Raw genomic sequence first — 12,123 nt, forward strand, 5'->3', positions numbered from 1 at the left:
GATATTGTAAAATCGATCGATCTTACTGCAGTGTGTAACAGTGTCTCACAGCAGCCGCCGAGCGAATAACGCTCAGAGTAAAGCTATATCATTTTCAACACTCTTAAATGTATTTAATATGATAAACAGAGCTGTGTTACTAGTGATGGCCGATTTCGAAACACTGCTTCATGAAGCTCCGAAGCTTCATGAATCGTTTGTTTTGAAACAGTGATTCGGAGCGTGTATCAAACTGCCAAAGTCACGTGATATTAGTAAACGAGGCTTCATTACGTCATCACTGTTTCGAAACAGTTCGAAATTTCAATGGTTCACCGGTAGAGGGCGATGATAAAGTGAACCCATGAATCACGTAGATTCAGTCAATATTATTGAACAAGTGTCTATGGCTTTACCCTATGGTTTTACCTGATCTCCAATCAGTTTTATACATTTGTTTATGTTTTAATTAGACATTAGAATAATTAAAATGATTAATTATAGTTATTATGATAGTTATTATTAGCTTGAGCCACGGAACAGAGAAACAAGCCTTGAAAATTGATAAAAGAACACATATTATAGAGACACTATATATTTAATCTTATTGGATTATTAGTTAATTGCATGTGATTGATTTTTCTTTCAATAAAACGTTTGCAATACATTAGTAAAAGAGTATTTTTAATGCATGTTTGGTCTGAGTTTTGTTGCATTTACACTGTTCTGACCACTAGAGGTCACCGTATAGACGGGTGTCAGATTGTTTCGAAGCCTCGACACATTACGACACATTTGCTTCAGTGTCTCACGAAGCCGTGTTACCTCATACGGAAGCGGCGCCGGCGACTGTGTCATAATAAAAGTCCCGCTGCTCGTGAGGCGTGTGTTGATCAATCGCTCCAGCTCCTCGTTCAGCTCCACAACACTCGCTCCTGCTCTGCTTCATATTACAGTAACGTTAATAATCGCATCCATGAACATGATTTCTTCCTGAGTCCTATCCCGATTGTTTTCCACCGTCCATTGAGGTGAAGAGCACATGTCCCAAATTCTGCTCTCAAACTTGGCGTCATCAAGCTACGCCTTTGTTTTGAATAGGCCTCTAGCGACCTCTAGCGGACAGAAAATTCTACATATTTCACCTTTAACTGAGTTTATCACACCTACTTGAATATTATTTTGAAATAAACTTTAAATAAATAGTATTTGATCAATGACTTAGTTAGTTTTGCCTTGTTATGGGGTTAGTCAATTCCATCGTATCTGTAACATGCATGTGTAAATCAAACAGCGAAACAAAGTATCCAAAAACAAACAGTCTTTATTAACAAAACAAACACAGGGATTGAACAAAGGAAATCAAAGACACAGCTGAATCTGATGGGTAACTATAGAAACAAACAATGACATAATCCGTAGCCAAAAAAACTTTCCCATATAAAACTTGTATACTTAGCTAAATGTTTATCTCTTTATGAGAATTTTTACAAAAATGCTTGTGGAGAAAATGAATGTTTCAAGAACCATTGAGCCATTAAAAAAGAGTATGATGTTCAGTTAAATAAATTAGTACTGATGATTCATAAAAAAAAACAGTGATCATAATTATCACAAAGTGGTTTCATTAAATGTAATTATTTTGTGAATACTCCTAAGCATTTATGGAAGGTGGTGGCATGAATATAACAAGAATATAATGAGATGATACATTTACCATTACATCAATTATGTTTGTTCAGCGATCACACCTTCTGTCCTACTTTCAGATTATCCACTATAATACAAACAGTTTGGTGTGAATTAGAAAAACCTGTCCTGTAATATTTACTAGTTGCCAACCAAAAATGCTTTGTCAACTCTTTTTATGCTTCACAACAAGTTTATATTACATCAAGAACTGTGACTTCACTCTGTTCTTTTCCTTTTGTCATGCTTCTGACACAAGGATTGTGAAAGATTGGTAAAATGAGCTTTGCTCAAGCCAAACTAGGACAAATGTCTTAACTAAACAATGGAATATTATGAAGATGCTACAGTGTAAATATGCAGGAGGGTAAAAAGTACACTTTGTTTTTTGTTTCTTGGATTTAAAAAAATAATAACTTAGGCTTTTAACTGTAGAAATCACTGCCAATGAGCAGGCAAAACTGTTGCATCTCTGACGCAGACATTTACTGTTACACAACATGAACTGGAAAACATTGGTGTCCATGTTACGTCACATACTACTTGTTATTGACGGTGAACCTGGATTGACCAATAAAGGAGTGAATAAAAGCCAGTTTGGTTAACTGTTTCAGCACTTTATAATATCACGTTTCCAGTGGCCAGTGATCACATGATCATATGATCCACTTTTACCACCTCATAGCAGACTTCAACAGATGGTGCAAATAAAAGTGTCGGTGTCAGCATTATGTAAGAGCCGCGCAGGTAAACCTCTCTCCGCTGGCCTCAAGAGGCACACCAGCGACTGACACTATAGTTTAGTGTCCATGTGTAGAGGGAGAGAGAGGGAGACTTATATACAGTGATATTAAACAAGCATTTTCTTACTCAATATTCATGGAAATTCTCTAAAAAATATGTGCAGGATCTATTGACAAGTCTGTTATATTGGGATATCACCAATAATATAAATTTAGATATATGGGTCATTGACGAAAAGTGTAAAAGTGTAAAACAACAGTGGCGATATAATTAATTTTGAAGTTTTATTAAGTGTTAACAATGAGATTATGTGGTTTGTATAATCAATTAACTCATTTTTCATAAGATGGACATAAAGTCATTCAGTTTAACCAAAATTTCAGTTTTACCGAATGACACTTTTGGTTATACCAAATGACGATATTTTCAAACAGTGCTAACAGGCTGATATCAAAAGAACAATCAAACATTTTATATTTAGTACAAGTTTATAAAATATTACAACATTTTCCATGTTTTATAGCGGTTGTACCGAATGACCTGATGTTTCGGGACATGCGTATGAGCAAACATGAATTTTTCAAATAGTTAAGAGAGAGTTAGTTACTTTGCTTTATGACCATGTGATCCTTTGCAGGTGTCTGAATGATGTCACATCCTGTCACATGATATTGACCACATGACTTAATCCAAAACGGTCCCTTTACATCAGTTACTCTGAATGACATCAATGAAATTCATTTTTCCAGACATTCTTTCTCATAACAAAGCAACGATTTCTACACATAATTTTAATATCATTTTGCACTATGTTGATATATGATGTTATAAAGTCATGCCAGAATAAAAATATATACATTTATTACATTTTAAGATATTTTAATCACAAATGAAATGGCTGTATTGCCTTTGGATGGTTAAACCGAATGACTTTTTGACACTTCAAAATCTTTAAAATACATTTATATGTAGCAAAATATAATTAAAACCTTTAGATTCAATAAAAGAGATCTAGTTGTACTACCTTACATACTTTGGATGGCATATCTTTGTTTTTTATTATTATTAAGGCTTTGGACAAAAAAAAAAAAAAAAAAAAAAAGACCATCACATCTTTGATATATATAAAATACACTTTTTAAAATGAAGGTTCTTTTGGACATGAAGAAATTTTAACATCCATGGAATCTTTCCAATGCACAAAAGGTTTTTTATAGTGCAAAAAAGTTTCTTTAGATTATTAATCTTTAAGTTTAATGTGTTACAGTAAGTGCTAATGTTAATTCATTGGGTGTTTTTTCGGCTACATTTAACCCTTCTGGTCTTGCACGGGTCTTTGTGGCATAGGTCACTGTATGATGAAAATGTGCCATTCAAAAAGGTTTTTTTTTTTTTAAAGAAATTAATAATTGTATTCCACAAGGATGCATTTACAATAAATGATCTTGTTATGAACTTTCATTTCATTAAAAAATCCTGAAATATAAAGCTGTAATGGTTTCTTCAAAACTATGAAGTAACTGCTTTCAACAAATCAGCAAATCATCATATTAGAATGATTTCTGGCGGATCATGTGACACTGAAGACTGGAGTAATGATGCTGAAAATTATCAAATGTTCTTCACAAATGGTTCTTAAGAATGTATCACAGAAAGTTTTTCAGGGGTTCTTCATGACATCAGTGGGAAAACCCTCCTTTTGCAACCTTTATGTCTAAGAGTGAATATTGAAATCAGTGAGACGTACACTAGTCGTTCTTCTTTTTCTTCTGTTGCACAAAAAAGCCCTATAATCCGATGAAGATGACTGTTGAGTCAGCGAGATACTCCTCACATCCTGGGTGTAGCACCTAACAAGCTACTGAATTCAAACCTCTTATTATATAGACCACTGATACGCACAAGGACAAAGGTGAAGCGTCTAGACATTTTTCCTTCACCTGTATTTTTATAAGGACTGCAATTTTTGGTCATTTTAAACCCCAGTACTTCCAAAGCATATCATTAATGCTTCTCAAATATAGGCACTAGCTAAAAGGAAAACTCTAATTATTGTATAGAAAGTCCCTTTTGGACTCCTTTTGCTGCATGTTTATAATATTGGATATCAGATTCTAGGCTAAATTTTGATTTGAACTTAAAGTTGGAGGGATTGAAGATAAAAAGTAGGCCTATTGGGGAAAAAAGTTCACTGTTTTAACCCTTGTGCGGTCTTCCTTTGGGGGCTACACTCATGGTCTTCGGGGTCTCTGGAGATTCTCTAGAGATGTCTCTGGATATTTGTGATATCTTTTAAATTTAAATGAATTTAAAAAGATTTAAATTTTTTTTTTTTTTTTTTTTTTTTTTTTTTTAATTATGCAAAAGCAGCTTTTTATGTAAAATTCACTTTATAAAAGGCCCAGATTTCTAACTTTCATTCATGGGAATAACATGGATAATTTGACATGGTTTAGAGTAAGATTTTTGCCCATCTTTTGGAAAATGCAGTTATAAAAGTAAAAAAAACTATCACTTTTACCAGTAGATGGCTCCAGAGCTCCACTATTTGCTATTTTACTGACTGAAAGACATCTTTTCACAAGTTTTTTCAGTTGGATTCATATCTAAATATTATGAAATCACAATTATAACAATAAAAATTACTTTGTCAAAGTTTAGCATTTTTTCGTACTGAAAAAAAACACCCAACAGTTTTTCAATAATAATTTTATAATAAAAATAATAAAATAAATATTTTTTATTTTTAAACTTTGACAAAGTAATTTTTATTGTTATAATTGTGATTTCATAACATTTAGATATGAATCCAACTGAAAAAAACTTGTGAAAAGATGCAAATAGTGGAGCTCTGGAGCCATCTACTGGTAAAAGTGATAGTTTTTTTACTTTTAAAACTGTATTTTTTCCCAAAGATTTTAGTAATTTTCCAAAAGATTGGCAAAAATCTTACACTAAACCATGTCAAATTATCCATGTTATTCCCATGAATGAAAGTTAGAAAGCTGGGTCTTTTATAAAGTGAATTTTACATAAAAAGCTGTTTTTGCATAAAAACCTATTTAAAAAAATAGTTTTAAATTTATTTATATAAATTTAAAAGATATCACAAATCCTCCAAAAACTGCACAAATGTTGAGTAAAAACATTCATAAACAGAGTAAAATTACATTGGTTTTTAAAAAATATATTATATTGTTACAAAATTATATTTTGTTGCCTGGGGTCGAAGACCACGAGTGTAACTTTTTTTTTACACTAACATAAAAACAAGATATCACTCCAATTTTTTTTTTTTTTTTTTTTTTTTTTTGTAGATCTTAAAAGTGTTAACCACCATACAAAGTCTCATGCCATTTGGACAAAGAGATTTTTTTTTTTAAATTTGAGCAAACATCATTTGCGAGCAGTTAAATTTTTTTTTTTAAATAATAATAAAATAGGCTATTAATTGTGTTTACTCTGTAAACCAAATTTGTAGTACCTTGAATCTCTATGGAGTTTAATTTTGAGGGATTTTATATGTTTTAGATCATATTGTTTATTTTATATTGTTGTTATGTGTGTTTGTATCCTTATGTATGTAAGTAAGTTTTTCACAATCATTTTAGGTAATCTCGGGGTGGATCCTGTGCCTCGTGCGTGTTGCGTCATGCATCGCTTGGGTGTACGTGATACAAATACCTCGCCGTCATGCGCATGAACTCATTATCGTTTCAGCCACGAGGACGGACTGAAGGTTACCTGCTTCAACAGTGCTTGAACGGCAACCGACTTCTGTCTTTTCGCTTTTCCATCAACCATCTTCTTTGATTCCAATCATTTTGTTTTCGATTAAAATCGAAAAATTGGTTTTAAGACGCTTGCTTTTTAAAAAAAATCTACTCGAACCAGCGTCGCTGACCATCTTTGCGAATAACCCCAATTAAAACCAAAAGGTAAGTCTTTTATCAGAATCATCATTTTTATTCACACATTGTTCACATTGTTTATATATATTTTGATGCATGAATAACTCGCTTTGTATAGAGATTGCTGTATTCATCACTACCGAGCGATACACAAAGCCGCCATTTTGTTTGTTTGTGTTGATCGATTTAGTCCTGCAGGGAAAATATGATTCGAATCAAATAAAACGGAATTCGCTTCGTCTGACAAACTCGCTAATTCAAATTAATGTAATGTTTGTAAAGGCCTCACAGTCCTCAAATGGCCTCCGCGTCCATATGTTTCCTTAATGTATTCATTTTTCGACCATTTTGCGTTCGTTATCGCGACTGGATTTGCAGCATTTTGTTATAATCGCCAAAAATATTTAATAACATACGTTAAACAATTTGTTTGAACAATGGTGACGCTGCTTTCCCAATGAAAGTGGATGGGGACTGGATCCAAATTTTTAAAAAGCTGCGATCTTCGTAAATACTGTTACCTTCTATTTATTTCCTGAAGGTGGCCTTTTTTATGTTTAATTATTTATTGTTTTAGACAAAAATATTCAACATATGTTAAGCAATTCGTTTGAAAAATGGTAACGCCGCTCAACCAATGAAAGTGGATGGGGACTGGAGCTGTGACCCAAATTTTAAAACGCGCGATCTACCTTATGTTTATGTCCTGAAAGTGACCTTTTTTTGTTTAATTATTTATGGTTTTAGATGTTTCTGTTACTATTTGTTTATCTGTTTATACTACTTTTGTCTATTTTTATGTATGTTATGTTCAGTAAAAAAATCTTTGTAAATACTGATGGAGTTTATATACATTTTAACACTTGCTGTATTTTTACACTTCATTTTGGTGTGCTTAAAGGATTAGTTCACTTTCAAATAAAATTTTCCTGATCATTTACTCGCCCCCATGTCATCCAAGATGTTCATGTCTTTCTTTCTTCAGTCGAAAAGAAATGAAGGTTTTTGATGAAAACATTCCAGGTTTATTCTCCTTATAGTGGACTTCAATGGACTCCAAACGGTTGAAGGCCCAAATGTCAGTTTCAATGCAGCTTCAAAGAGCTCTACACAATCCCAGACGAGGAATAAGGGTCTTATCTAGCGAAACGATCGGTCATAAAGCATATACAGTTGTATTTTTTTCGAAAATGACCATCGTTTCGCTAGATAAGACCCTTATTCCTCGTCTGGTATCGTTTAAAGCCCTTTGAAGCTGCACTGAAACTGTCATTTTGACCTTCAACCATCTGGAGTCCATTGAAGTCCACTATAAGGAGAATAATCCTGGAATGTTTTCATCAAAAACCTTAATTTCCTTTCGACTGACGAAAGAAAGACATGAACATTTTGGATGACATGGGGGTGAGTAAATTATCAGGAAAATTTATTTGAAAGTGAACTAATCCTTTAACAGCTGTTTTTGATAGTCGATCTTGTTTCATGTCTAAAATGTAATATCATATGATCAATTATTTTTGAGGAATATACTGCTCTTTTAATACAGTGTAAGTGGATAGGGACTGGCGTTGTCAAAACGCTAACCAAGAAATCATTTTAAGTTGTTCGACAGGTTTGGTTTAATGTTCCCAGGTCACAAGGGTTTTTTCCTAATCCTTTATTTAGTAAACAGATTTCAAGATCATCTTGTGTTATGTAGAATATGTTGTATTGGGTGTTACCCCAGGCCACATTTCAGAAGCATTCATTCATGAGCTGTTTTTATGTCGCTTTTCAACAATGTCATAATTATAGTTGAGTTAATTATAGGTTAGACTATGCACATTGGCCAGATCTCTTGAGTAGGTGAGATTGGACAAACGGGCCAAACCTCGAGTAGAATTATCTAAGTGATCCAGGAAATGAGTGTCATGCGATCATGTGCTTTTCCTCGTATCAAACGAATGAACATTAACACCACCTGTCCTGAGGATGTATTAAATGCAACTTAGAGAGTTGTGTGGCGTAAACACCTGCTGCCATGTCTGAAACAGACAATAGACACTATTATTAGTGGGTCTGCGGTGAGCAACGATGCGTGGAAATGCAGAAGCTGATGTTGGAGAGGTTACAATGCGTTCATTATTTATGGGGATGTCGGCGGCATGCAATAAAAAGATCAAATCTGTGTCCTCTCTTACAGAAACATGAGCTCTCAGGTGAGACAGAACTTCGAGGAGGCCTGCGAAGCCGCCATCAACCGTCAGATCAACATGGAGCTGTATGCGTCCTACGTCTACCTTTCTATGGTAAGAATCCATTATAACATCCCTTTCCCATTTGGAAGCAAAGTGTAGTGTTCTAGATGAATAGTTGATGGGAAGGAGCATTGAGTTCAGTATGTGAATGACCCTTGCTTGAAAGTTTAGTTAATGATTCATTCGCTATCTGCCCTAATTGTTTTATTTCTCTCATGCAGTCGTACTACTTCGACCGAGATGATCAGGCTCTGCACAATTTTGCGAAGTTTTTCCACCATCAGTCCCACGAAGAGCGCGAACATGCCGAGAAACTGATGAAGTTTCAGAACCAGAGGGGAGGGAGGATCTTTCTGCAGGACGTGAAGGTACGTTTATATGCTGCGTTCACGTGATAGCATTACAGTTTGGCAGGACAAGGCAAGGACGCAGAGATAGAGAGGAGAGGGTTAGGGTGGGGCTCTTATCTTTAACCGACACTGACCAAACTTCAACTGACGGTAAGCATGTTTATTGAGCTTCGCTTTGTTTTCGTGAGAGATTAAAAAGCATAACGGCCAACCACAAATGCTCTCAATACAGATTTTGCAATAACGTTTGTGATATTTGCATGAGTTGCAAGAGGGCGGGAGTGATTTACCAGTTTCATTGGTAATGCAAAATGGTTGGTTCATGTTAAATGTTTTTAGGAAGTTGGCTTGGCATCTGACTAGTTGCCATCAAGTTTTAAATGCATGTTTAATTTTTATTAACGATTTTGATTTTGATTAATCAGTTAACCTGTTTTATTTCTTTTATTTAATCAGATGGAAAAAAAGCTTAATTGGATGTAAAGATTAATAATAGATTTTAATAATAAATTTTTTTTTTAAATCCATTATTTGTGAAATTATTTCACATCTTGCCTTTTATATCAGGTGGTACAACCAAATAGTTGTATGTATATACTGTAGTTGTACCACTTGACATGGAAAGTGTACCAACCTACCCATACTTGAAATGAGCAGTTTTCACCAGTATTTGAGAGATCTACAAACCTTTTCCACAAGGATGCGCTGGATTTTCATGTTTACTGTTATTACCTAATCAATTCATAATAAAAGAGCTATGTTTGCAGTTGTGCCACCCTGACATTTGAGAACATACAAATTGCTGGACAAAAGTTTTTCAATTATCTAAACAGCTTTAAATCTACTTTTATTTATAAAATTATGCTGTAGTATTGTTTTCTTAGTCTGTTTGTTTGTTCGGACAGTTGCACCACCTGACATTTTGGGGGTTTAAGATAACAAAACACAAAATATGTATTATTTAAATGTACTAAAAATTAATTCAAACTAAATAGGTTTTGTAGGATAAAGTGATATGTGTCATGAAATTATTTTAAAAGGAAATAAAGCACTTGATCACAAAAATATGCACGTCACATTTACACCGGACGCGATCGGTGCGACGCGACAAAAGACAATAGATCCCGTTATAATCAGTGATGTTGTTTACACTGGATGCGGCGCGATGTGACAAATTCCCGACAAGTGCTTTCATCTTGTCGAGTTCAGTGTATACAGCTTTTAGCTGTTGTCGTATCTGGTGTAGACACTGTGTTACAGATGAGGATACAACTGTAAAATGTAAGGTATGCGCTGAGAAAAATGTCTCAATGCATCCATCAAAGCAAAAATTTGTCTCACTAATCGCTTAGACTGTATTAAAGAACATCTTAGGCATTACAGATTTGCATCGATCAAGTTCCAGTAAATAAGTAAAAAAAAAAAAAAATGTAATTCTCTGGGTTATGTAAAAAAAAAATTAGTGCAGTCAATTTAAAAAAAAAAAAATTAATAGCACATTTTTACTGTAATTAGTCGCGATTAAAAGCAAGTGTTTTTAATTTTTTCATATTGTAGTAACTTGACAGTTAGACTACAAATTAATGTAGAAACAACTTAAAGATGGTATATTTTAAATGTTTAATGGCATATTTTTATGAATGAAGGCCAGTGTCACTGATACGAATACTGTATTGATGTCTCTATGAAACATTCATCATTACATTATAAATGAAAGCTATCATTTTCAACATTTATTAGTCTTTAACCACTTTTAATTTAAGTGAACTTAAAACAATCTTTACATAAACCCATTTTAATAAATGTCATATTTTAAGATCAGAAATTGAATAAAGTTATCAAACAGCAAAAGATATAAATAACTGGCTTAAAACCATTTTTACTAATGTGCCAAAGACTTTTGCACAGAACTGAATATATATTAGTGCTGTTAATCGATTAAATACATAATACATATATTGAATAACATTATCAAACACTTCACAGTCTTCACTGCATAAATTATAAATTAAATATAGATTAATCATTATTACAGCCACAATTTTTCTGTTCCCTTTGTTCTTTGATTAACATTAATGACAGACATCATCACAGCAACTAGTTTATTAGGCTGCTGTCACTTTAAGAGCTGCTGCTGCTGAACATGAGCATCTTATTTTCTCAAAACTCTTTAAGTTCATTTAAGCTGTTATTTAACTCCTTTAAGACTGCTCTTATGAGGATACTCAACAAAACAGGCATTTTGTCATAATTCTGTGTTATTGTTTGTTCAAGTGCGAACCCGATATAATGTTGGCTAGCATTACATTATATGATCATATAATGTAATGCTAGCCAAACTATGATGGAAAAAACGGATGCTGCGTTAAATATTTTTAACGTATTAAACTAAAAAATGTATTGCATGTGTTAACACGCTAAACAAAAATGCATTGCTTTCTTTTAAATGCATGAATTAACATCAAAAAAAGATCTCTTATTGTGACGCTATCGCTGGGTTACCTCATTATTTGTGCTGTAATACAAGATTTTGCTCATGCCACTTTTAACCTTTGGGTTTATGCATGACAGAAACCAGAAAAGGACGAGTGGGGAAGTGGCGTGGAAGCGCTGGAATGTGCCCTGCAGCTGGAGAAGAGCGTCAATCACTCCCTCCTGGAGCTGCATAAGCTGGCCTCTCAGCACAACGACCCTCACGTGAGTGTGAACCTCACACACCAGTGCAACTAGACGACTTCATTCACAAACAAACTTATTCCAAACACACCCGTCTCGTTTCTTACAGATGTGCGATTTCATTGAGACACACTACTTGGACGAGCAGGTGAAGTCCATCAAAGAACTGGGCGACTGGGTGACCAACCTGCGCCGCATGGGCGCCCCCCAGAACGGCATGGCCGAGTACATGTTCGACAAGCTCACGCTTGGCAAGGAGAGCAGCTAAAGGCTCCGTCCATTTGCTATATGAGTGTTTAATGTCCTACATGCCATCAAACTTTATATTTTTGTTGTTTAACTGACTGACTGGTCAACCTGTGTATGTCCAGTTATTTAAGCAGAAAAACCTCTTAGCTTGTTTTGCTCTATAATGCTTTGCTGTTGCACTTCTCATAAGCCATCGCAGTTCAAAATTTGACCTTTCTGCATGTGTTGTGTGATTCATCAATGAAATTATGCTCCAAACCAATAAAACAGAAACCTCTGGGATCTGAA

The 12,123-nt window shown here is 34.2% G+C and overlaps 1 protein-coding gene across 1 annotated transcript; it reads left to right on the plus strand.

Moving 5' to 3' along the window:
- The first annotated feature begins 6,107 nt into the window (after positions 1-6,107).
- fth1a (ferritin, heavy polypeptide 1a) lies at positions 6,108-12,123 on the plus strand. The gene is made up of 5 exons (XM_048183681.1): positions 6,108-6,350; positions 8,506-8,611; positions 8,782-8,928; positions 11,482-11,607; positions 11,696-12,123. Exons 2-5 carry the CDS (start codon positions 8,510-8,512, stop codon positions 11,852-11,854), a joined length of 534 nt encoding a protein of 177 aa, XP_048039638.1. The 5' UTR covers positions 6,108-6,350; positions 8,506-8,509; the 3' UTR covers positions 11,855-12,123.

The sequence above is a fragment of the Megalobrama amblycephala genome, linkage group LG3 (assembly GCF_018812025.1).
Source record: "Megalobrama amblycephala isolate DHTTF-2021 linkage group LG3, ASM1881202v1, whole genome shotgun sequence".
NCBI classification, from domain to species: Eukaryota; Metazoa; Chordata; class Actinopteri; order Cypriniformes; family Xenocyprididae; genus Megalobrama; species Megalobrama amblycephala.